Source organism: Rattus norvegicus, chromosome 2, assembly GCF_021556685.1.
Source record: "Rattus norvegicus strain SHRSP/BbbUtx chromosome 2, alternate assembly SHRSP_T2T, whole genome shotgun sequence".
Taxonomy (NCBI): Eukaryota; Metazoa; Chordata; class Mammalia; order Rodentia; family Muridae; genus Rattus; species Rattus norvegicus.
The window spans coordinates 121,051,728-121,078,802 of NC_141535.1; the positions used below are offsets into that span (position 1 = coordinate 121,051,728).

A 27,075-nucleotide genomic window follows, 5' to 3' on the forward strand; every position below is an offset into this window, starting at 1 on the left:
CACTTATGTTAACGAAGCTTCAACTTCTATTCTTGTTTATATTCTTTTAAACATATGCTTTTATGATTACCTCTACAGCACACCATATACTCCACTGGACAAGAAAATTGTTGATAACACAGATGATGAAACATTAACAGAAGAGTGGGCCCTAGATCAGCCTGTTGCTCAGACCAAGACAACAGCCATTGTTGAAGTAAAAGGCACTGTTGATGTTGTTCTGACTCCACTGGTGGCTGAAGCCTTAGACAGGTATTACCATGGTCTGAAAATATGACTGCTGCTTTGTGCAGTGACACATTTACATGACATACGTAAATGTTATACAGAGTTTATTATGAGTTTATAGATTTTAAAGTGGTTGTGTTTTAGTTAATCATCTGATACTTTTTCAAGCTAAATGTATTCTGTTATAATAACTATAATATACTTTGTCTTTTACATCTGACTGATAAGCATAAAATGATCAAACATGTGGGAAGTAATACTTCATATTCATACTTGTTAATTGAAGAGCTAAAGGGAAAATAATACATACATATATATATATATATAATTTCTACCAAAGGAAATAAAACTGACCTAGGTAGAAGCCAAAACGAAACAGAATGGAGTGTGAGTCACATAGATAAGGAAGAAGGGAAAGACTCAGTGAGGACCAGTTCTCATGAAAACACTTCTTTGGCTGGAATGGTACATAATGTTTTCTGATAAATTCCAAGATTCTTGGAAGGAGTAATACTAATGAAAATTATAGGAAATTATCTTTAGGAGAATCAAAAATAATTACTGGTTTATGCTGTGTTTGGTTGATATCCCTGAGAGCCCTATCTTTTTCTGAAGGGAAATGGAGGAGAAACGGATTAGGGGGTAGGGGAGGTGGTAGAGGAGAGGGATGGGGAAGAGAAGAGGGAGAGGGATCTGCAGCTGGGCTGCAATATATGAGAGAAAAAAATAAATGAACAAATATAAATAAATGTGGGGGAGGGGCAGATGGAGTGGCACGTGTCTGTGTTCCTAGGACTTGGGACGCTCAAGGAGAATCATGAACTCCATGCCATCCTGGGTAGTTACAAAGCCAGAAAACAAAAATGTCAATTCAGAATGTATTAACAACTCAAGTAGAATACCTGCAATGTTAAATTATCCACCCCCCCCCCACACACACACACACATACAAACAGCATATTGGAGAACTTCAGGACATTAAAATGTACATGATTTCTTCATTTTGGGGATGGGTGGAGCATACAAAACCTTAGCGAAAAATAACTAAAATAGATAAGTGGGGTTACAACAAATTAAAGTTTTAGCAAACACAAGACATTGTTCACAGGGCAGGAGAAAATATTTCTTTTTTTTTTTTTTTTGTCCTTCGATACGTAATCGTTCCATGGTTTGTTTTAATTATCTAGCCATCAATTAAAATCATGAAGTAGAACATAAAATAGAATATTGTTGTGTTTTATGTCCCCAACTATTGAGCCACGCTGGGAAATGTCCAGAAGAAGGAACTCATTTAGCCTGGAGAATAAATACATGAAAATTTGTTGTGGTTGTTGTTGTCTGTACAGAATACTAACATGAAGTACATGAAGTTCGGTGAACTTCTTGTGTGGCTCTCTGCCCTTCAAATAAAAGGGCCCAGGACATTTTTTTTTTCTTTCTCAGTTCACATTGAACTTCCTGTTCACAGAAGTGCTGAATTCATGCTCAAACCTGACCATTAAGCATTAGGTTAATTGCCAGTTCAGTGGGTTTAGCACAAGACATCTAGATTTTAATAAATAAGAATTACAATCAACTCACTATGAAAGCTGCACGTGGGAATCTGTAATTAGCTTAATGGAGTCTGAATCATTATATACGACCCTTTCTTAGGGACTATACTTTTATATCATAGTACAGTTTGAAAGTTTTCTTTAAAAACTTCCTGGGATATCTAGTTATTTTTTTTTTTATTAACTTGAGTATTTCTTATATACATTTCGAGTGTTATTCCCTTTACCGGTTTCCGGGCAAACATCCCCCTCCCCCCTCCCCTTCCTTATGGGTGTTCCCCTCCCAACCCTCCCCCCATTGCCGCCCTCCCCCCATAGACTAGTTCACTGGGGGTTCAGTCTTAGCAGGACCCAGGGCTTCCCCTTCCACTGGTGCTGTTACTAGGATATTCATTGCTACCTATGGGGTCAGAGTCCAGGGTCAGTCCATGTATAGTCTTTAGATAGTGGCTTAGTCCCTGGAAGCTCTGGTTGCTTGACATTGTTGTACTTTTGGGGTCTCGAGCCCCTTCAAGCTCTTCCAGTTCATTCTCTGATTCCTTCAATAGAGGACCTATTCTCAGTTCAGTGGTTTGCTGCTGGCATTCGCCTCTGTATTTGCTGTATTCTGGCTGTGTCTCTCAGGAGCGATCTACATCCGGCTCCTGTCGGTCTGCACTTCTTTGCTTCATCCATCTTGTCTAATTGGGTGGCTGTATATGTATGGGCCACATGTGGGGAAGGCTCTGAATGGGTGTTCCTTAAGTCTCTGTTTTAATCTTTGCCTCTCCCTTCCCTGCCAAGGGTATTCTTTTTCCTCATTTAAAGAAGGAGTGAAGCATTCACATTTTGATCATCCGTCTTGAGTTTCGTTTGTTCTAGGGATCTAGGGTAATTCAAGCATTTGGGCTAATAGCCACTTATCAATGAGTGCATACCATGTATGTCTTTCTGTGATTGGGTTAGCTCACTCAGGATGATATTTTCCAGTTCCAACCATTTGCCTACGAATTTCATAAACTCGTTGTTTTTGATAGCTGAGTAATATTCCATTGTGTAGATGTACCACATTTTCTGTATCCATTCCTCTGTTGAAGGGCATCTGGGTTCTTTCCATTTTCTGGCTATTATAAATAAGGCTGCGATGAACATAGTGCAGCACGTGTCTCTTTTATATGTTGAGGCATCTTTTGGGTATATCCCCAAGAGAGGTATAGCTGGATCCTCAGGCAGTTCAATGTCCAATTTTCTGAGGAACCTCCAGACTGATTTCCAGAATGGTTTTACCAGTCTGCAATCCCACCAACAATGGAGGAGTGTTCCTCTTTCTCCACATCCTCGCCAGCATCTGCTGTCACCTGAGTTTTTGATCTTAGCCAATCGCACTGGTGTGAGGTGAAATCTCAGGGTTGTTTTGATTTGCATTTCCCTTATGACTAAAGATGTTGAACATTTCTTTAGGTGTTTCTCAGCCATTCGGCATTCCTCAGCTGTGAATTCTTTGTTTAGCTCTGAACCCCATTTTTTAATAGGGTTATTTGTTTCCCTGCGGTCTAACTTCTTGAGTTCTTTGTATATTTTGGATATAAGGCCTCTATCTGTTGTAGGATTGGTAAAGATCTTTTCCCAATCTGTTGGTTGCTGTTTTGTCCTAACCACAGTGTCCTTTGCCTTACAGCAGCTTTGCAGTTTTATGAGATCCCATTTGTCGATTCTTGATCTTAGAGCATAAGCCATTGGTGTTTTGTTCAGGAAATTTTTTCCAGTGCCCATGTGTTCCAGATGCTTCCCTAGTTTTTGTTCTATTAGTTTGAGTGTGTCTGGTTTGATGTGGAGGTCCTTGATCCACTTGGACTTAAGCTTTGTACAGGGTGATAAGCATGGATCGATCTGCATTCTTCTACATGTTGCCCTCCAGTTGAACCAGCACCATTTGCTGAAAATGCTATCTTTTTTCCATTGGATGGTTTTGGCTCCTTTGTCAAAAATCAAGTGACCATAGGTGTGTGGGTTCATTTCTGGGTCTTCAATTCTATTCCATTGGTCTATCTGTCTGTCTCTGTACCAATACCATGCAGTTTTTATCACTATTGCTCTGTAATACTGCTTGAGTTCAGGGATAGTGATTCCCCCTGAAGTCCTTTTATTGTTGAGGATAGCTTTAGCTATCCTGGGTTTTTTGTTATTCCAGATGAATTTGCAAATTGTTCTGTCTAACTCTTTGAAGAATTGGATTGGTATTTTGATGGGGATTGCATTGAATCTGTAGATTGCTTTTGGTAAAATGGCCATTTTTACTATATTAATCCTGCCAATCCATGAGCATGGGAGATCTTTCCATCTTCTGAGGTCTTCTTCAATTTCTTTCCTCAGTGTCTTGAAGTTCTTATTGTACAGATCTTTTACTTGCTTGGTTAAAGTCACACCGAGGTACTTTATATTATTTGGGTCTATTATGAAGGGTGTCGTTTCCCTAATTTCTTTCTCGGCTTGTTTCTCTTTTGTATAGAGGAAGGCAACTGATTTATTTGAGTTAATTTTATACCCAGCCACTTTGCTGAAGTTGTTTATCAGCTTTAGTAGTTCTCTGGTGGAACTTTTGGGATCACTTAAATATACTATCATGTCGTCTGCAAATAGTGATATTTTGACCTCTTCTTTTCCGATCTGTATCCCCTTGATCTCCTTTTGTTGTCTGATTGCTCTGGCTAGAACGTCAAGAACTATATTGAATAAGTAGGGAGAGAGTGGGCAGCCTTGTCTAGTCCCTGATTTTAGTGGGATTGCTTCAAGTTTCTCTCCATTTAGTTTAATGTTAGCAACTGGTTTGCTGTATATGGCTTTTACTATGTTTAGGTATGGGCCTTGAATTCCTATTCTTTCCAGGACTTTTATCATGAAGGGGTGTTGAATTTTGTCAAATGCTTTCTCAGCATCTAATGAAATGATCATGTGGTTCTGTTCTTTCAGTTTGTTTATATAATGGATCACATAGATGGTTTTCTGTATATTAAACCATCCCTGCATGCCTGGGATGAAGCCTACTTGATCATGGTGGATGATTGTTTTGATGTGCTCTTGAATTCGGTTTGCCAGAATTTTATTGAGTATTTTTGCGTCGATATTCATAAGGGAAATTGGTCTGAAGTTCTCTTTCTTTGTTGTGTCTTTGTGTGGTTTAGGTATAAGAGTAATTGTGGCTTCGTAGAAGGAATTCGGTAGGGCTCCATCTGTTTCAATTTTGTGGAATAGTTTGGATAATATTGGTATGAGGTCTTCTATGAAGGTTTGATAGAATTCTGCACTAAACCCATCTGGACCTGGGCTCTTTTTGGTTGGGAGACCTTTAATGACTGCTTCTATTTCCTTAGGAGTTATGGGGTTGTTTAACTGGTTTATCTGTTCCTGATTTAACTTCGATACCTGGTATCTGTCTAGGAAATTGTCCATTTCCTGAAGATTTTCAAGTTTTGTTGAATATAGGTTTTTATAGTAAGATCTGATGATTTTTTGAATTTCCTCTGAATCTGTAGTTATGTCTCCCTTTTCATTTCTGATTTTGTTAATTTGGACGCACTCTCTGTGTCCTCTCGTTAGTCTGGCTAAGGGTTTATCTATCTTGTTGATTTTCTCAAAGAACCAACTTTTGGTTCTGTTGATTCTTTTTATGGTCCTTTTTGTTTCTACTTGGTTGATTTCAGCTCTGAGTTTGATTATTTCCTGCCTTCTACTCCTCCTGGGTGTATTTGCTTCTTTTTGTTCTAGAGCTTTTAGGTGTGCTGTCAAGCTGCTGACATATGCTCTTTCCTGTTTCTTTCTGCAGGCACTCAGCGCTATGAGTTTTCCTCTTAGCACAGCTTTCATTGTGTCCCATAAGTTTGAGTATGTTGTATCTTCATTTTCATTAAATTCTAAAAAGTTTTTAATTTCTTTCTTTATTTCTTCCTTGACCAGGTTATCATTGAGTAGAGCATTGTTCAATTTCCACGTATATGTGGGCATTCTTCCCTTATTGTTATTGAAGACCAGTTTTAGGCCGTGGTGGTCCGATAGCACGCATTGGATTATTTCTATCTTTCTGTACCTGTTGAGGCCCGTTTTTTGACCAATTATATGGTCAATTTTGGAGAAAGTACCATGAGGAGCTGAGAAGAAGGTATATCCTTTTGCTTTAGGATAGAATGTTCTATAAATATCCGTTAAGTCCTTTTGGCTCATGACTTCTCTTAGTCTGTCGACATCACTGTTTAATTTCTGTTTCCATGATCTGTCCATTGATGAGAGTGGGGCGTTGAAATCTCCCACTATTATTGTGTGAGGTGCAATGTGTGTTTTGAGCTTTAGTAAGGTTTCTTTTACGTATGTAGGTGCCCTTGTATTTGGGGCATAGATATTTAGGATTGAGAGTTCATCTTGGTGGATTTTTCCTTTGATGAATATGAAGTGTCCTTCCTTATCTTTTTTGATGACTTTTAGTTGGAAATTGATTTTATTTGATATTAGAATGGCTACTCCAGCTTGCTTCTTCTGACCATTTGCTTGGAAAGTTGTTTTCCAGCCTTTCACTCTGAGGTAGTGTCTGTCTTTGTCTCTGAGGTGTGTTTTCTGTAGGCAGCAGAATGCAGGGTCCTCGTTGCGTATCCAGTTTGTTAATCTATGTCTTTTTATTGGGGAGTTGAGGCCATTGATATTGAGAGATATTAAGGAATAGTGATTATTGTTTCCCTTTATATTCATATTTGGATGTGAGGTTATGTTTGTGTGCTTTCATTCTCTTTGTTTTGTTGCCAAGACGATTAGTTTCTTGCTTCTTCTAGGGTATAGCTTGCCTCCTTATGTTGGGCTTTACCCTTTATTATCCTTTGTAGTGCTGGATTTGTAGAAAGATATTGTGTAAATTTGGTTTTGTCACGGAATATCTTGGTTTCTCCATCAATGTTAATTGAGAGTTTTGCTGGATACAGGTTTGGGCTGGCATTTGTGTTCTCTTAGGGTCTGTATGACATCAGTCCAGGATCTCCTGGCCTTCATAGTTTCTGGCGAGAAGTCTGGTGTGATTCTGATAGGTCTCCCTTTATATGTTACTTGACCTTTTTCCCTTACTGCTTTTAATATTCTTTCTTTATTTTGTGCGTTTGGTGTTTTGACTATTATGTGACGGGAGGTGTTTCTTTTCTGGTCCAATCTATTTGGAGTTCTGTAGGCTTCTTGTATGTCTATGGGTATCTCTTTTTTTAGGTTAGGGAAGTTTTCTTCTATGATTTTGTTGAAGATATTTACTGGTCCTTTGAGCTGGGAGTCTTCACTCTCTTCTATACCTATTATCCTTAGGTTTGATCTTCTCATTGAGTCCTGGATTTCCTGTATGTTTTGGACCAGTAGCTTTTTCCGCTTTACATTATCTTTGACAGTTGAGTCAATGATTTCTATGGAATCTTCTGCTCCTGAGATTCTCTCTTCCATCTCTTGTATTCTGTTGGTGAAGCTTGTATCTACAGCTCCTTGTCTCTTCTTTTGGTTTTCTATATCCAGGGTTGTTTCCATGTGTTCTTTCTTGATTGCTTCTATTTCCATTTTTAATTCCTTCAACTGTTTGATTGTGTTTTCCTGGAATTCTTTCAGGGATTTTTGCGATTCCTCTCTGTAGGCTTCTACTTGTTTATTAATGTTTTCCTGTGTTTCCCTAAGTGTGTTCATGTCTTTCTTGAAGTCCTCCAGCATCATGATCAAATATGATTTTGAAACTAGATCTTGCTTTTCTGGTGTGTTTGGATATTCCATGTTTGTTTTGGTGGGAGAATTGGGCTCTGATGATGGCATGTAGTCTTGGTTTCTGTTGCTTGGGTTCCTGCGCTTGCCTCTCGCCATCAGATTATCTCTAGTGTTACTTTGTTCTGCTATTTCTGACAGTGGCTAGACTGCCCTATAAGCCAGTGTGTCAGGAGTGCTGTAGACCTGTTTTCCTCTCTTTCAGTCAGTTATGGGGACAGAGTGTTCTGCTTTCGGGCGTGTAGTTTTTCCTCTCTACAGGTCTTCAGCTGTTCCTGTGGGCCTGTGTCTTGAGTTCACCAGGCAGCTTTCTTGCAGCAGAAAATTTGGTCTTACCTGTGGTCCCGAGGGTCAAGTTCGCTCGTGGGGTGCTGCCCAGGGGCTCTCTGCAGCTGCAGCAACCAGGAAGACCTGTGCCGCCCCTTCCGGGAGCTTCAGTGCACCAGGGTTCCAGATGGTCTTTGGCTTTTTCCTCTGGCGTCCGAGATGTGTGTGCAGGGAGCAGTCTCTTCTGGTTTCCCAGGCTTGTCTGCCTCTCTGAAGGTTTAGCTCTCCCTCCCACGGGATTTGGGTCCAGAGAACTGTTTATCAGGTCTGTTTCTTTCAGGTTCCGGCGGTGTCTCAGGCAGGTGTCCTGCCGCTCCTGGGCCCTCCCCCACGGGAGCCCAGAGGCCTTATACAGTTTCCTCTTGGGCCAGGGATGTGGGCAGGGGTGAGCAGTGTTGGTGGTCTCTTCCGCTCTGCAGCCTCAGGAGTGCCCACCTGACCAGGCGGTTGGGTCTCTCTCTCACCGGGTCTGGGAGCAGAGAGCTGCTGCGGGCCGGGATCCTCGGGTGTGGGACTTCCGGTAAACACAGAACGTGCCCGGTCCTAGAGAAATTCTGCTTCCGTGTGTCCCAAGCTCACCAGGCAGCTTTCTTGCAGCAGAAAATTTGGTCTTACCTGTGGTCCCAAGGCTCAGGTTCGCTCGTGGGGTGCTGCCCAGGGGCTCTCTGCAGCGGCAGCCGAGAAAATATTTCTAAAGCAAACATTTGACAAAGGGGTGATAGCTAGAATCTCCAACAATCTATTAGCAAATAAAGAACTAATTAAAAATAGACAGGAGATCTAAGTAGACATTTCTCAGCACTGACATACAAATGTCAATAGGTATGAAAAATTACTACTGACTTGGGAAATGCCATTTAAAACTACAGTGAGAATGACCATTATTAAAAGAAAAAGGGAGTGTTATACATTGTTATGGGAATGTAAGTTAGTACAGCCCTACACTGAGGTTCTTCCCAAAGCAAAAGACACAGCTACTGTGATTCGTCCGCCCTCTTAGTAGGTTTTTATGCAAAGAAAATTAAATTACGTTGAAGAAACATCTTTCTCCCATATACACCAGCATTTTTTACAGTAACTAAGAAATGAAAGTGACTTCTGTCTACCAAATGACAAAATTGTGTACATTTACACATTGGAATAATGTTTAGCCATAAAACAATTAAATCCTGTTATTTATGACAATACAGGTGGAAATGGAGGTCAGTAGGTTAAGTCAAATAAAGACAGACACAGACAAATTGTCCGTGATATCACCATGGAATCTCACACATTTTTTGTCTCAGAATTTTAAAGGCAGAACAAAGTCTAGGGGACAGACAGAGAGTGGAGATAGAGGAGTGTTGATCAGCTGGTCCTGAGTTACAGTCAGATGTGTATAGAAGTTTTTAGAGTTTTTACCTTAAATAAATAGCATTCATATTATCTACATAGTACCCTTAAAGTTTTTATGTATTGGGTAAAAATTAGTAAAAAAAAAAAACCCAAAATTTTGGATATAAATGTAAGGTGGAAGTCTGTGGAAATTATTGAACATTATTTGTGTTGGATGCAGATGTTCCTGCCTAATCTGAGGTGTTGGGAGTGATGGTAGGACTAAAATTTCAGTAATTGTTTTTCCTGTAGAATTTCTAAAGATGTAATTTAGGATTTTGCATTTCAGTATTGAAGAACTGTAACTATTCAAGCAGTGGTAAGTTTCACCGATTGTTTAGTAAAATTAATCGTAATAGTAAGTGAAATTTTAATGCTTTATTTTTCTTTTTCTTTCACCAGATATATTGAAGCTATGGTTCACTGTGCGAGCACCCGGCACCCAGCTGCAATTGTAGATGATCTTCACACTAAAGTCCTTAGAGAAGCTGTCCAAAATAGCAAGACTACCTTCTCAGAAAACGTAAGAAGCCTTTGATTCCGTGGGTATAGCAAGTTGAGTCTTCCCCATGAGTCGGACGGAATATCTAAACTTGAAAAACCTAAGTGTATCAAAATTTTATCACTAAGTTTGGAATCCATTTGATGGATTCCAAAAGCTTTTACATGTCATTGGTTTCATAATAGCACAGTTAGTGACTGTGGATTAAATAGTATCAGTTAAAAAAACATAGCTTTATTTTTGTTCTTTTGTTTAAAAATTAGCTTAGCTCAGCCTTTTCTAACTAGTCTTGTCCTTAAATGATGAAAACTTTTTATTTATTTCAAATTTCTTTGGTGTGTGTGTGTGTGTGTGTGTGTGTGTGTCTGTGTGTGTGTCTGTGTGTGTGTATCTGTGTGTGTCTGTGTGTGTGTATCTGTGTGTGTCTGTGTGTGTGTCTGTGTGTGTGTGTGTCTGTGTGTGTGTCTGTGTGTGTCTGTGTATGTGTGTGTGTGTAGTTGTGCACATGATTACAGGTGCCTTTCAAAAGCAGAGGTGGTATTAGATCCTCTGGAGCTAGAGCTATGAATTGTGAGCAGCCCAACGAGGATCCTGGGAGCAGAAGTATGGTACTCAGGGACAACGTTATATTCTCGTAAATGCTGAGCATTTCTTCATCTTTGTGATAAACATTCTTTACAATTAGTATTTTAGTGCTTTCAGAAGCAAAGATATATGTATTTTTAGCTTCTCTTTATTATGTTGTTTCTTGTAACTCCATTTTCTGTGTGACACCTCTACTCCTGCTGTCGTCTGACTTTGCCTCCAGTTGCTAAACAGTCACACACTGGTGGACCTTTGATGATTCTCTTTTGATTTTCAACTTTATCTATGTCATATTTAGATTAATAACCAGGATAGAGGTGAAATTGAGCCTGAGTATTTCTGGTAAACTAATCATTATTACTCATTTTATGTTAGCCTTTTCTGTGCTACATTCATCTATTTCAGGTAGAACAGAATAAATAAGGGAAATTTGAGCTATTTCCAGCCAATAAGGGGCCAATTATCAGAAACCAAGTCATCCTTCAAGACTGTAGAGTTCAGTTTTACAACTACTGCTACTACCCGGAATAATAATAATAGTAATAATAATGAGTAATAATATAACCTATTATAAAAACATACAGTCACCATTTTTGTTTATCTATGAATGGATTTCATTTTAGTATGTAGTACTTTTTTCAGTCTGGCAAACTGGCCTATTTGCCATCTTTTGCCTGAATTTCAAGATGGAGTCTTAGGATCATTGATGTCATGTGGGTCTGGGGAGTGGTAACAACACAGTGAATATACACTTTGGGGTGATGTAGAACTTAGGAAATGACTGGAAATAACTTTGTTCAATGTTTTCAGTTATCCCCCAAGCAAGATATTCGAGGATCAAAAACTGAGCATCCTATGATAGGTACAACTAACCAGGGACAAACTCAGACAAATGCCACAACGAAGCAGGACAGTGTGACAATTAAAGGTCTGCAGGCTAATGTGAGCATACCAAAGGTAAAGCTAAACTTTTTGAAATCATTTTCCTGATATAAGAGGGTATTATGTTGTTGTTTGCCTTTTACATTTACCAAAGGGAATGTTAGTGAAACAGTTTGCAGTATCAAAAGATGCATTCTATTCTCTTGATGATCTTATATACATTTTATATAATTAATTTAATATAGCAGACTACTAGTAAACATTTAATAAAATGTTCCATATTTATCCAATAAAAATTTAATTTTGTATTACAAATTTTATCCATTCATATAGTGTGTTTTGATCAAGTCCTCCCAGTTCCTTCCCCTGACCTCTTCCCCACCCTCCTCTGCCACCTTCTCCTCCCCCTGACCTTCTTCCCATCCTCCTCTACCACCTTCCCCTCCCCCTGACCTTCTTCCCATCCTCCTCTACCACCTTCTCCTCCCCCTGACCTTCTTCCCATCCTCCTCTACCACCTTCCCCTCCCCCGACCTCCTCCCCACCCTCCTCTGCCACCTTCCCCTTCCCCTGACCTCCTCCCTATTGCATGTGTGTGCTCTTTCTCTAAATTCACGGAGTCAACACTTAGTCTCTTAGGATGTGCACAGCCCATCGGGACTACATCCTGAAGAAAACTGAGTCTCTTCCTTGGTAGCCATCAATTGACTAGAGCTCCTCAGACAGGGTTAGGACTTCGTTGAGCCCCTACTTTAGCTGATAGTTTAGCTAGCTTGATTTTCTTTTAAGTATAATTTTTTTAATTGAAAAACTTCTTCATACAATACGTTTTTGTCATGCTTTTTTTCCTCCCCTAGTTCATCCCAGATTGCTCCCTACCTCCTTATCTAGTCAACTTTATGTTTTTTCTCTCTCTTTAAAATAAACAGAACAGAAACATACCAAAAAAAAAAAACAAAAAACAAAACAAAACAAAACAAAATGTACAAAAAAATACAACTCGGTTCATTTTATGTTGGCCAACTACCTCTTGGAATAAGGCCTGCCCTAAAATGAGGTTAATACATGCAGTGTGGCTCCACTGGAGAAAACAGTCTCCCTTGTCAGTGGGTGTCAGTTGCTTCTGAATCCCTCGGCTTTAACTCGTGCGCATCTTTTTCTTCATGCTGCTTCTTGTCTCTCTGGGCTCATATGTGCATCAGCCCTGCTGAAAGACTATTTCCTCGGAGACTCCATCACCTCCGCCTCTTACAATCTTCCCACGTCCTCTTTTGCCTAGAACCTTGATCCCTGAGGGGAAGGGTTCATTGAAGATATCCCACTTAGGACCTAGAGCTCCAAAGTCTATGACTCTTGCATTGTCTAATGGAAGGTTTCTGTGTTAATCACCTCCTACTTCAAGAAGTTTCTCTGATGAGGCACAAGTGAAGCTCTGATCTATGGGCCCAGCAGTATGTCATTAGGACTAATTTTTTTATTTGTATTTGTGATCTAGGTATAAAAGACACCTTTTAAGCTCTGATTTAAGGGCATAGCAGTGTGTCATTAGAGACCATTTTATTGCTGTGTTCACTTGGCATTTAGTAGGTTCTTCCCATACTTTCTCGACCTATCCAGTTTTAGGTTCTTGGCCCCTTTCACCTTGTCAGGCATGGATTCCATCTCATAGAGTGGGCTTTAAATTCAATCAGAAAGCATTTGGTTACTCCCATAAAAATTGCAACAATTTATCTCACAGCCTTATCATTGTGTAGGTTGCAGGGTGTACAGCCAGGAAATATTGATGATTGCCTTTCTCAGGTAGTGTGCAGAGTACCTGCCAGTATCATAAATGATGGCATGATTGTGTGTGAGCCATGTACAGTTGTACGTCATGCCTCGTCATATCTAGAGGACACAGTTTCACAGCAGTTATTCACTGTCTTTGGCTCTTAAGATCTTTCCTGCTCTCTCCCAAATTGGTATCTGAGATTGGGAATAGGGCTGTGACACAGATGTTCTGTTTCTGAGTGAGCACTCTTATTCTCTACATGTTGACAAATTGTAAGTTTTTTAATTAATTGCCATCAACTTTAAAAAGAAACTTGTCTGCATTTCTCTTTTAAAGTGTAGTTGACCACACTCTGGTGGGAGAACACACATCCATAAGTATTGTGGGCAGCACAAAGTGGTCATGAAGGATTTGTTTTTTAAAAGACACAAAGCTGGGTGGGTAGGAAAGGAAGGGATGGAGCTGGGAAGAGTTGGTCAAGGGGATGGGAAGAGTTGGTCAAGGGGAAAGAGTACAGTCAAAACTTTCAGCTGGTAAAAGAGATAGAAAACAGCTTCTTAAGTGTTGAGAATGTATCAATGAATGAGTATAAAGACATACTTAGAAAAAAATTCCACACCGTGTCCACTTAGCAGAACAATATTAGTAGGTTTTCTTCGGAGTGTGACCTATCCAGCCACCAGTTCTTGGCCCAGTTAACAATTCCAAGCATGAATTCTGTCTTGATTAAGCCTTAAGTCTACTCAGAAAGCATTGATCACTCCCATAACACTTTGCCACTATTGTGCTAGTGAGCATATCTTGACAGGAGTCATGGCTGTTTTGAGATTTTACAACTTTTGTCTTTATTAATCTCAGATTTATATACTATTGTAATTGGACTTTTTTATTTGTGTTCGTGATCTAGGTATAAAAGAGACTTTTTAACTTTTCAATTCTGCAATCTGTGTCATTTGTGTGTTAGGTTAACTTATGCTTGTTACAAGCCTCAGTGGAAGAATCTCCAGCCACAGTTCCTAGTAGAAGTGTGACTCATGTTTCCCTGGTGGCTTTGTGTTTTGACAGAATTGCTACACAAGTTCGTATGAACAGGTAAAAAGATCTTATTAATTTGAGCCATGATTGTTGAATGTGAAAAGCCTTATCTATCCTAATTATTCACAATTATTTAAAAAAAAAAACCCACTTGGGCAATGTTATTGATATCGGTTTATTTTAGACAGAGTGCTTCATTTTAAACAGCATAATGACTACATTATTTAAATGTTAACCATTATGTACATTTTCTGTTTCCATTAAGAGGTGTGGTTGAAGAGACTGCAAATAATGTAGACTCGAGTAAAACATCAAATTTTGATAGATATGTTCATGCCAGCAAGATGCAGCCTCAGTCATCTGGGTCTCTCAGGTCAAATGCTGGAGCAGAGAGAGGCAAAGAAATTGCTGCCAAGTTAAATATCCATCGAGTCCACGGGCAACTGAGAGGTCTCGATACCACAGGTAAGCTCCAAATGCTTGTTTCTTTGTCATTTGTAAATGTGAAAGTTTCCAAAAGAAAATGTTTTCTTTTGAGCATTGATGCAATTTAATACTGTAAGCATGAGAAAAGCACTTCTGCATATGTTGTACTCATGGTATTTAACATATTTATATTATGTTCTGTACAAAATGGAAAGTAAGTTTTAGGACTATCTGTGTTCTAGGTCATTCTAACCATCTCAGGGTTTGCTTAGAGTTTCTATTGCTTCAATGAAATACCTTGACATCAAAAAGCAAATTTAGAGAAGAAAGGGTTTATTTGGCTTTCATTTCACATCACAGTTCATCATCAAAGGAAGCCAGAGCAGGAACTTAAACAAGGCAGGAACTTGGAGGCAGGAGCTGATGTGGAAGCCATGTGCTGCTGACTGGCTTCCTCTACATGGTTTGCCCACAACCCAATCTTATGGGGCATTTTCTTAATTGTGTTCCCCTCGTTTCACTTGATTTTAGCTTATGTCAAGTTGACATAAAATTATTCAGCACATGCTTATTTTATCTTTTTGTATAAAGTCATAGCATCTGACATGAGGCTTTAAAAAAGGCAAATTAATTTTTATAATTACCTGTCAACTGTAGTCCTAAAACTGGGGCAGAGCACAGTGGTTTGCGCTGTAAAAGGTCTGTAGATTGTAGTGGTGACCAGTTTGCCCTTATTTATTAGATCATAAGCATTACATTATGTAACTTGAAACCCACCAGCGAGAATAAAAACTTATTAAAAACAAAAGTCCCCGGGAATTTCCGTAGTACATTGGCATAAAATGCAGAACAAATGTAAATTTTTGTTTATACTTATGTTTGAGATTCTCAGTCTCATGGCATTTGATAGCCACAGGGAGCCGAGGTCAGTGCAGTGTCTGAGCACAGTACTCTGGGCTTTCTAGGGGATGCCTTCATGTGGGAGTAGACTGCTCACAAGCTTAAACAGATTTCTCACCTTATCCCCATCCTTAAAACTAAGTTCAAGAGATTTAAAGAGAAATGCAAATAATTAATCAGAAGAATTTGAGAAAATGGAGGTTCATTTTACTGCATTGCATCTCTAAGCAGTGCGTTCATGGCAATGTCTAATAAATTCCAGTTCTGTAACATTTTAGTGTTAAGCTATCTCTCAGTAAAAACTATACTTTTCCTAGGAAATAATGATTTTCCTGAGGCCAAATAATTGAAATAATTGTATTTTATCAATGATGAAAGCTCCTTAAAGTACTTTACCAGAAAGCTGGTTTATTTAACCTTTGTTGACAGAATTCTTCAGTCTCTCAAAAACAAATTGATAAATTCATTGTTAACTCTGGAATTGTCTTTACTTCTTTGTAAACTTTGTAGACAGCATTATTTTCTTTTCATGTTCTATTTATTTTTCTGCCTTTTCAGAATACCATGATACCTTTTTAGTACAACCCATATATTAGCATCTGATTTTTACTTCTTTCTTAAAAATATTTTCATTGTGCTCTCTCAATAAATAGACATTGGAACCTGTGCCATCACCGCCATCCCCTTTGAAAAGTCCAAAGTATTATTTACTCTTGAAGAATTGGATGAATTTACTTTTGTAGATGAGACAGATCAACAAGCTATCCCAGATGTCACACGGATAGGTCCCAGTCAAGAAAAATGGGGCTGGATAATGTTTGAATGTGGACTTGAAAATTTAACTATAAAAGGTAAAACTTTAACCTCTAAGTTCTGCTTAGGAGGGGACAGTTCAGTTCCACATAACTGAAATGTATTTAACAGCTGTAAGTTGTAGCAACCTGTATCAACATAATACAGCAGAAACTGTGGAACTTGGTTTTACCTACAAGGGGTGCATATACATCCCAATTATGTAAGTGGTAGTTCCTTCCACAGCCAAATATAGTCCTTCTGTCACAAACCTTGGGGCCTCACAGGGCTGCTGGATTTAGAAATTCCTGAGTCTACTGGACACCCCCCCCCTTCTTTTTCAGAGTTTAGAGCCTTGCCATATAAGAAGTAAATGTTACATGTGACTTCTTCCTTTCGTGAAAACTACTGATTTTCATTTGTTTCTTATATAGATGAGGGGAGGAAAGGAAAGCAGGAAGAGGAGTCTTATATGGTGGTTATGAGTGATACTTTAAAGTAGGAAAGTTGAGTTGTATGACTTTCAGGCTTGGCCTTACAGGATACAGTAATGTAGATACTAGACGCTGTATGTCTACTTCCTTACCTGGAAAGTCCTACTTAACTCTTTCAGATAAAGGCTAGTGAGGAAAAACATGAGCTTGATGAAGTTATATACAGATATTTTGGAGTATAACAGTAAAACACATATCTACTTTTTTCCTAACAAATGACTCCCTTTATTTTTATAGGAGGAAGACAATCTGGTGCAGTTTTATATAACAGTTTTGGAATTATGGGTAAAACTAATGTCACAGAAAGGGGTGGTGTGCTGACATCCAATAATTCTTCTGATTCTCCCACGGGCAGTGGCTACAATACTGATGTCTCTGATGATAACCTACCATGTGACCGAACCAGTCCTTCCTCTGACATAAATGGAAATTCAGTTTCAGATGAACAGGTTGGTAATTTTCTATTGATAACTAATAGTTTGGAAATAGAGAACTATATACTCAATTCAAAATCAATTTCTAGAGCATTGAAATTGGTCTCCTTGTCATTTCCTGTTTTAGAGTTGTAACGTTTTGTTGAATGTAGTATGACTAGCGTATAGTTCCTGAATGGGAATATATAGCTATGGTGCATATTCCTGCCCATTATAATACCTACCTAGCACAATACTCTGCTTATGTTAACACATAATAAACATCTGTGAACTTATAGAATTTAAGAAAAGTAAGCCTTGATTAATTAATTAGCTTTTAGCTAATTTTAGAAGTCATTTTATGCTAATTGGTAACATTTATATAAGTAATAATGTTTTTACCAATATCTACTTATTTTAGATATCATCATAAGTAATACCTTATATTCAATTCATTTATTATTTTTATTGTGGTAGAATTTAATTGTGATAAATATGGTAAAAGCAAAATTATTTAAAATTCCATATTGTTGAAAAGTTGGATTATTAACTGTTTGGTGACCTTGGACAAACAAGCAAGAATTTAGTGACTGTATACAAATATACATATAAGTTTCTGAGAATAAACAATGAAAGCATAAGTGAGCACCCTTTCATTAAGAAATAGATTGTGGGCACCTATTATACACACCTCTGAACCCCATTTCCTGGGGATTATCTATTTTATTTCTCTATGTATGAGAGACAGATGTATATGTGGGTATGGGGTATGCCACACCTTACATGTAGATATTAGCCTTTCCCCTGACCTTGAGACAGATTCCTCCAATGCTGTGTAAACCAGGTTGGCTGGTCTTTGAACACTGGAGATCACCATCACCTCCTAAATTACAGACCACAAAAATTATGTTTTGTGGGTATTTTGGTTTGTTTTGGTTTTTTGGTTTTTGTTATTGTTTTTAATGTAGCTTCTGATGATCCAGACTCAGGTTGTCAGGCTTACTGGGCAAGTGCTTTTACCCACGGAGCCATCTCCACAGCCCTAGGGATTTATTTGGTGCATATGTGTAGAGTTTATCAATTTCCATAACAGCCTGATGGCTCAGCAGGTAGAATCGATTGCTAGGGGGCCAGCTTGGCAACCAGAGTTTGATCCTTGTGAAAGTAGGACGAGGAAACTGACTCCACAAAGTTGTCCTTTGACCTCCATGTGTACACCATAGTACTCTTGCACCCACACTTATACATCATGTTCACACACAACCCATAATAATCATAAATAAAACTTTAAGTCAAACAGTTTCTTTATTAGTTCTTTAGAAGTGTTTGGGGGTGAGGGTCCATTAGAATTTTAATGAAGAGAATTAAGACATGTGGCTATGTACTAAACAATTCCTTTAGTGTTCTGTCCTTACGTTTTGAAAAACTACAGAATATTTTATAAAGATTCATTTTTATTTTATTTGGAGAAATATTTTGCCTGTATTTATGTCTATGCACCATGTATATGCCTGGTGCCAACTGAGGCCAGAAGAGAGTGCTGGATCTCTACCATGTTTGGACTGGGACTTGAGCCCAGGTCCTCTGGAAGAGCAAGCAGCCAGTGTGCTCTCTAGCCTCACTTTATAGAATTTTAAGGGCCTTTCTTCCAGATCTTATGCTTCTTGGATTTTCTTACATTTTATCCAGGCTCCGTGTTATTTTTTCCATTTCTTTACAGAATTGTTTCTCCTCAAACCTGGGTATTCCCTGGAAATTATATTCATGACACTAATTTCCTTGACTCCCTGATATTTCCACTATATAGTGATACTTTTCCATGCTTTTACAAACCTCATGAGCTATGACATTACGTGTGCCATGGCTCCAGAGACAAGTCAGCGGTGGTCATTTGAGGACCATGCGTGTTGCAGCAGTGATAATGCATACGCCTCCTTCCTTTTCTCAAATGCCAAATTCTATACCTTTATACACTCAAGGGCCTGGCCTACAGCTTCTTGAGAAATCAAGGTTTCAGATTTTATTTACTATGTTTTGTGATACTGAGGATTACACTCCGGCCCTTACAGCATGCTATACAAGACGTAGCTCTACCACTGAGCCACCTCCTCAGGATAGACGTTGGTTTTGTTGGTGGTGGTTTGTTTTGTTTCTGGTTTTTTTACTCATTCATTTCTTTGTTTATTCACTTTACATCCTGATCATAGCCTCCTAACCTCCTCTCCTCTCAGCCCCATCCTCATAGGTCTCTCTCCCTCTAATCCCTTTTCCTTCTAAGGAGAAGGGAAGGAGAAGCCCTTCTTGGCTCTCACCCTGCCCTGGGACATGACGTTCCAGCAGAACTAAGTGTATCCTCTTCTACTGAGGCTCCACCAGGAGTTAGGCTGGGGGAAGGTGATCCAGTGGCAGGCAGCGGAGTTAGAGACACAGCCTCTGCTCTAATGGTTAAGGAGCCCACATGAAGACCAAGCTGTATATCTGCTAACTATATGAAGAGGGCCTAGGTCTAGCCCTGCACGCTCTTTGGTAGGTGGTTCAGTTTCTGAGTCTCCCCTGGGCTAGGTCATCAGGGTGGCAGTAAATGCCTTTGCTTGCTGAGCCATTTTACTGGGCTCCCATATACTCTACTTTGAAAAAGCTAAAAGCCAAACCTGTAGTCCTAGGTCCTCAGGAGGCTGAGACAAGAGGATCTCCTAAAAGCCCAGGAGATCAATGCTAGTCTAGGCTACATAGCAGAGTTTTCTCTTAAAAACAGAAACAATGTGAGAATGATTGTTCAGTGACACTCTTCTTTAAGATATAACTGATCAGTACTCATGTTTAATTGCCATGCTTAATAAATCATGAGAACAAAAAGAGTATAGAATGGAGAGCCACCCCGGTAGCTACTTTAAATGCAGGAGCCCTGAAACTTAATACCAGCAAGTAGTCAGCCACTGGATCTCAGTCTTCATCAAGGATTTTAAATAATCTTAAGTTCTAAAAAATGTACTGCAGAGTATGTCAGTATCTTATTGTTAAACTGAATCAAACAAATCTTTGATTCCTGGTTATTTGGACAATTGACTCATCATGGACTATATAATGTAATCAGATTCTTTTCTTTTTAGGTATCCTTGAATTACACCAAAGAATCGGAAACTTAATTTTGGTTAAATTATTTATTTCATGCATTCATTTTTTTTTTCTTTTTAAAGGTTTAGATGAGGCTCTTTGGGGAATCTCTAAAACCACTTCACTATCAGCAGCTAGAGGTACTAGAAGTCAGAGTGCTCTCCTCCCGGCTCCTTCCCAGTGCTCTATGCTGTAGGAACCAAGAGCAAGCCCTAGGTTCCCTAAGTTAGCAGTACAGATCCAGCACAGGGTGCTGTGTCCCTAAGGCAAGCCCTTGTTACCTTAAAAAAATCTAATTAATTAAAAGCATTAAAAGTACTATTTATTTTAGAATCATGCTTTTGGAGAGTATCAGTGATTACTTAGGGTATAATATTTAAGATCAGCCATCTTCAAAAACAGAAAAAGCCCTGACTTAGGGCAGTACAAGTAAACAATACACTTTCTCATGACTTTTAAGAACTGTAGTAATTTGGCTTAAGAAATATAATGACCTAATTGTTTTCAAAATGTAAGTTCCTGTGAAGAATTTTGTTTATATTGGGTTGGGGGACCTATAGGTTTAAATTAGAATGTCAGCCAGCTGACTTGAAGGACCTAGGTTTTACCAAGTCTGCCTTCCTCTTCTGAGGAAGAACTGGGTGGGTGAGGGACACTCCAAATTGATGTTACAACTTCCAGCTTGAACGTTCCTTTCCAGACCTGATTAAAATTTGGTTTATTCTAATTTCTATACTATATCATTATCTGAGGCTTTAAGTGGTAACTGGTTCTATACCGTGTATGTATCATATGTTTGTTCATCAAAGCTTTTTAAACCAAATAAAAACAAGAGTTTGCAAAGTGAAAAACAAAACAAAACAAAAACAAAAACCAGAAACAGTGAACTGAAAAGCTTCTTTAAGGCAAAAGACATGGTCAATAGAACAAAATGGCAAGCTACACAATGGGAAAAGATATTTACCAACCCTACATCCAGACAGAGGACTAATATCCAAAATATATAAAGAACTCAGGAAATTAGACTCCAAAAAAGAGCAAAATAACCCAATAAAAAATGGGGTACAGAGAACAGAGTTCTCAATAGAGGACTCTCCAATGGCCAAGAAAAACATAAAGAAATATTCAAAAGTCCTAAGTCATCAGAGAAATGTGAATCAGAACAACTGGTGAGATTCCTCCTACTCCAGTATTATCTCTTGAATACAGAAAATTCAAGTGATGGCACATGCTGGCAAGGATGTGGAGCAAGAAAAACATCCTCCATTGTTTGTGGGAATGCAAACCTGTATAGCTATTTTGAGCAATACCCACAGATCAGGGCTCTATGTAAAGATGTAGTCTGTTAAGCCTGATGAATGAAAAGGTTTTGTGCCTACAGTGCTAATAATCCTGTCTTAATGGTTCTGGAGGATCAATATTGTTTTTGGCTTTTTATATAGGATGAAGGAGTTGAATCTGATGATTTGAAGAAAGATCTACCTCTAATGCCACCACCTCCAGATTCATGTAGCATGAAGTTGACCATTAAAGAGATTTGGTTTAGTTTTGCAGCTCCCACCAATGTGAGATCTCCTGCACATGCATTTTCTAGGTAAGAAATTTCAAAGTGTAATTTTGTCCATCCACTGTTCTCCTTATTTCAGACAGTTTAGTATTCTGTGTTGTGTACTTCCTGAACTATTTTTCTGACATATCTAATACCCTTGAGTGCTAGCTTGACTATTTTTCCCCTCTTTCTCTTTGAATATTTTCTATAGATACTATATATTCAAATTTCTTTCCTAATATTTTGGTTGTATTTACTTAACTTGGTGCCTTAGATTTATGTTTTATTTTTCATTTCAAACATGTTTCTCCTTCGTCCTTCCAAGTGTCCATTTCTTATTGATATGTTTATAACTTAGTGACCAAAAGGAAAAAATATTGTCAGGTTAAAATAGCATTTAGTGCTTGAAATACAAAGTTTGATCTTCACACTTTTTTTTTTTTTAAAGGCAGCTGAACCTCTTAAGCACTGCAACCCCTGCTGTTGGTTCATGGCTGGTTCCTATTGATCAACTCAAGTCATCCTTAAACAAATTAGACACTGAGGGGACCTTGCGAATTTGTGCTGTTATGGGATGCATAATGACAGAAGCATTAGAGGTGTGTCTTTTAATTATATAAGGTATCAGACATACTTTGTTACTGTAAATGATTCATTACTATTAATAGTTTGTTGGAAGGTACCAGATCTCTAAGTCCTTAATTACTAAATATCTTTGATTATAGGAGCTTTTATACGTATAATTCTGTCTTTTGTTTTTATTTGGTTTTCAGAATAAAAGTGTACATTTTCCTCTAAGAAGTAAATACAATAGACTTACAAAAGTTGCTCGCTTTCTCCAAGAAAATCCTTCTTGTTTATTATGTAACATTTTACACCACTACCTGCACCAAGCAAATTACTCCATCATTGACGATGCCACGATGGTGAGTAGCAGCTTCAAGGAAGCCAATGTTCTATAGAAATAGTTCCAGATGGCAAGGCTGAGAAGTGTGGTTGAAAATGCAGGTCACTGATGCCAATTTCTCTGATTGACACTCTTGGAGTGGCTTGTATACAGAAGCTGTCAACATGGATAAAATTTCCCAGCTTGGTGGGTTGAATGAGAAATTATCAAAGATGTAACTGAAAAAGTACCAAACTTCAAGAAGATTAGAGAGGTTGTATGAAGCTAGATTGCTGAGAAGTGAAGTAAAGAACTTGACCGGACATAGTTGTATCCTAGAAGCTAAAAGCATAAATTTCGAGCTAGGAAGTAATCCCTAGAACCACTATGGTTTAATAAAATAGTGATTAATGGCAGAGAGGAACATCTATAATTGTACAACTCAACCCTGCGCCTAGAAAATCAAACTGAGTTTTTAGAATTTCAAGGACATTGCTTGTGTTTTCCTAGCTTCCAAATATTAGAGTATACATAACAGTATTTATCCAAAGTAGGTACCCGTGTATCATATGCACACCTTTCAGTAGGCCAGTGAAAGATATACTAACTATTGGGCTTTACAAAGATGTCATGTCTAGAACTGCAGTAGCACTTCGTACTTTTTAGGAATTGGAGACAAAGTTATACTGCATAAGCCTGACATGCTCATCATTGTTGCTGTGGTCAGAGAAGCTACAACAGACAAACTTGACAGCATTAACTGTGAATGGATACTCTACATACCAAGACAGGAAGCCAGAGACTAGGGACAGACTAACCAGAACTCACCAAAATGGCTGTAATTAATTCTAAGAACGCTGTCCTCTGTGATCTCCACTTGATCGCCTCTTTTTTTTTTTTTTAATTTATTTAATACTTAATAATAGTTCTTTGCTTTCCGGGCAAACATCCCCCTCACCCTCCCCTTCCTTATGGGTGTTCCCCTCCCAACCCTCCCCCCATTGCCACCCTCCCCCCAACAGTCTAGTTCACTGGGGGTTCAGTCTTAGCAGGACCCAGGGCTTCCCCTTCCACTGGTGCTCTTACTAGGATATTCATTGCTACCTATGAGGTCAGAGTCCAGGGTCAGTCCATGTATAGTCTTTAGGTAGTGGCTTAGTCCCTGGAAGCTCTGGTTGCTTGGCATTGTTGTACATATGGGGTCTCGAGCCCCTTCAAGCTCTTCCAGTTCTTTCTCTGATTCCTTCAACGGGGGCCTATTCTCAGTTCAGTGGTTTGCTGCTGGCATTCGCCTCTGTATTTGCTGTATTCTGGCTGTGTCTCTCAGGAGCGATCTACATCCGGTTCCTATAGGCCTGCACTTTTTTGCTTCGTCCATCTTCTCTAATTGGGTGGCTGTATATGTATGGGTCATATGTGGGGCAGGCTCTGAATGGGTGTTCCTTCAGTCTCTGTTTTAATCTTTGCCTCTCCCTTCCCTGCCAAGGGTATTCTTTTTCCTCATTTAAAGAAGGAGTGAAGCATTCACATTTTGATCATCCGTCTTGAGTTTCGTTTGTTCTAGGGATCTAGGGTAATTCAAGCATTTGGGCTAATAGCCACTTATCAATGAGTGCATACCATGTATGTCTTTCTGTGATTGGGTTAGCTCACTCAGGATGATATTTTCCAGTTCCAACCATTTGCCTACGAATTTCATAAACTCGTTGTTTTTGATAGCTGAGTAATATTCCATTGTGTAGATGTACCACATTTTCTGTATCCATTCCTCTATTGAAGGGCATCTGGGTTCTTTCCAGCTTCTGGCTATTATAAATAAGGCTGCGATGAACATAGTGGAGCACGTGTCTTTTTTATATGTGGGGGCATCTTTTGGGTATATGCCCAAGAGAGGTATAGCTGGATCCTCAGGCAGTTCAATGTCCAATTTTCTGAGGAACCTCCAGACTGATTTCCAGAATGGTTGTACCAGTTTGCAATCCCACCAACAATGGAGGAGTGTTCCTCTTTCTCCGCATCCTCGCCAGCATCTGCTGTCACCTGAGTTTTTGATCTTAGCCATTCTCACTGGTGTGAGGTGAAATCTCAGGGTTGTTTTGGTTTGCATTTCCCTTATGACTAAAGATGTTGAACATTTCTTTAGGTGTTTCTCAGCCATTCGGCATTCCTCAGCTGTGAATTCTTTGTTTAGCTCTGAACCCCATTTTTTAATAGGGTTATATGTCTCCCTGCGGTCTAACTTCTTGAGTTCTTTGTATATTTTGAATATAAGGCCTCTATCTGTTGTAGGATTGGTAAAGATCTTTTCCCAATCTGTTGGTTGCCGATTTGTCCTAACCACAGTGTCCTTTGCCTTACAGAAGCTTTGCAGTTTTATGAGATCCCATTTGTCGATTCTTGATCTTAGAGCATAAGCCATTGGTGTTTTGTTCAGGAAATATTTTCCAGTGCCCATATGTTCCAGATGCTTCCCTAGTTTTTCTTCTATTAGTCTGAGTGTGCCTGGTTTGATGTGGGATCCACTTGGACTTAAGCTTTATACAGGGTAATAAGGATGGATCAATCTGCATTCTTCTACATGTTGACCTCCAGTTGAACCAGCACCATTTGCTGAAAATGCTATCTTTTTTCCATTGGATGGTTTTGGCTCCTTTGTCAAAAATCAAGTGACCATAGGTGTGTGCGTTCATTTCTGGGTCTTCAATTCTATTCCATTGGTCTATCTGTCTGTCTCTGTACCAATACCATGCAGTTTTTATCACTATTGCTCTGTAATACTGCTTGAGTTCAGGGATAGTGATTCCCCCTGAAGACCTTTTATTGTTGAGGATAGCTTTAGCTATCCTGGGTTTTTTGTTATTCCAGATGAATTTGCAAATTGTTCTGTCTAACTCTTTGAAGAATTGGATTGGTATTTTGATGGGGATTGCATTGAATCTGTAGATTGCTTTTGGTAAAATGGCCATTTTTACTATATTAATCCTGCCAATCCATGAGCATGGGAGATCTTTCCATCTTCTGAGGTCTTCTTCAATTTCTTTCCTCAGTGTCTTGAAGTTCTTATTGTACAGATCTTTTACTTGCTTGGTTAAAGTCACACCGAGGTACTTTATATTATTTGGGTCTATTATGAAGGGTGTCGTTTCCCTAATTTCTTTCTCGGCTTGTTTCTCTTTTGTATAGAGGAAGGCAACTGATTTATTTAAGTTAATTTTATACCCAGCCACTTTGCTTAAGTTGTTTATCAGCTTTAGTAGTTCTCTGGTGGAACTTTTGGGATCACTTAAATATACTATCATGTCATCTGCAAATAGTGATATTTTGACCTCTTCTTTTCCGATCTGTATCCCCTTGATCTCCTTTTGTTGTCTGATTGCTCTGGCTAGAACGTCAAGAACTATATTGAATAAGTAGGGAGAGAGTGGGCAGCCTTGTCTAGTCCCTGATTTTAGTGGGATTGCTTCAAGTTTCTCTCCATTTAGTTTAATGTTAGCAACTGGTTTGCTGTATATGGCTTTTACTATGTTTAGGTATGGGCCTTGAATTCCTATTCTTTCCAGGACTTTTATCATGAAGGGGTGTTGAATTTTGTCAAATGCTTTCTCAGCATCTAATGAAATGATCATGTGGTTTTGTTCTTTCAGTTTGTTTATATAATGGATCACGTCGATGGTTTTCCGTATATTAAACCATCCCTGCATGCCTGGGATGAAGCCTACTTGATCATGGTGGATGATTGTTTTGATGTGCTCTTGGATTCGGTTTGCCAGAACTTTATTGAGTATTTTTGCGTCGATATTCATAAGGGAAATTGGTCTGACGTTCTCTTTCTTTGTTGTGTCTTTGTGTGGTTTAGGTATAAGAGTAATTGTGGCTTCGTAGAAGGAATTCGGTAGTGCTCCATCTGTTTCAATTTTGTGGAATAGTTTGGATAATATTGGTATGAGGTCTTCTATGAAGGTTTGATAGAATTCTGCACTAAACCTGTCTGGACCTGGGCTCTTTTTGGTTGGGAGACCTTTAATGACTGCTTCTATTTCCTTAGGAGTTATGGGGTTGTTTAACTGGTTTATCTGTTCCTGATTTAACTTCAGTACCTGGTATTTGTCTAGGAAATTGTCCATTTCCTGAAGATTTTTGAAGTTTTGTTGAATATAGGCTTTTATAGTAAGATCTGATGATTTTTTGAATTTCCTCTGAATCTGTAGTTATGTCTCCCTTTTCATTTCTGATTTTGTTAATTTGGACACACTCTCTGGGTCCTCTCGTTAGTCTGGCTAAGGGTTCATCTATCTTGTTGATTTTCTCAAAGAACCAACTTTTGGTTCTGTTGATTCTTTCTATGGTCCTTTTTGTTTCTACTTGGTTGATTTCAGCTCTGAGTTTGATTATTTCCTGCCTTCTACTCCTCCTGGGTGTATTTGCTTCTTTTTGTTCTAGAGCTTTTAGGTGTGCTGTCAAGCTGCTGACATATGCTCTTTCCTGTTTCTTTCTGC

The 27,075-nt window shown here is 38.8% G+C and overlaps 1 protein-coding gene across 26 annotated transcripts in view; it reads left to right on the forward strand.

The window, feature by feature from the left end:
- Bltp1 (bridge-like lipid transfer protein family member 1) overlaps positions 1-27,075 on the forward strand; it is a 217,155-nt gene that overhangs the window by 91,779 nt on the left and 98,301 nt on the right. For all 26 annotated transcript variants that reach the window (XM_087619106.1, XM_087619112.1, XM_087619136.1 and 23 more), the window contains 10 exon segments: positions 79-252; positions 9,633-9,753; positions 11,128-11,274; positions 13,935-14,062; positions 14,271-14,470; positions 15,985-16,182; positions 16,855-17,066; positions 21,587-21,738; positions 22,142-22,292; positions 22,467-22,619. In XM_087619106.1, the coding sequence (XP_087475232.1) occupies positions 79-252; positions 9,633-9,753; positions 11,128-11,274; positions 13,935-14,062; positions 14,271-14,470; positions 15,985-16,182; positions 16,855-17,066; positions 21,587-21,738; positions 22,142-22,292; positions 22,467-22,619 (1,636 nt within the window).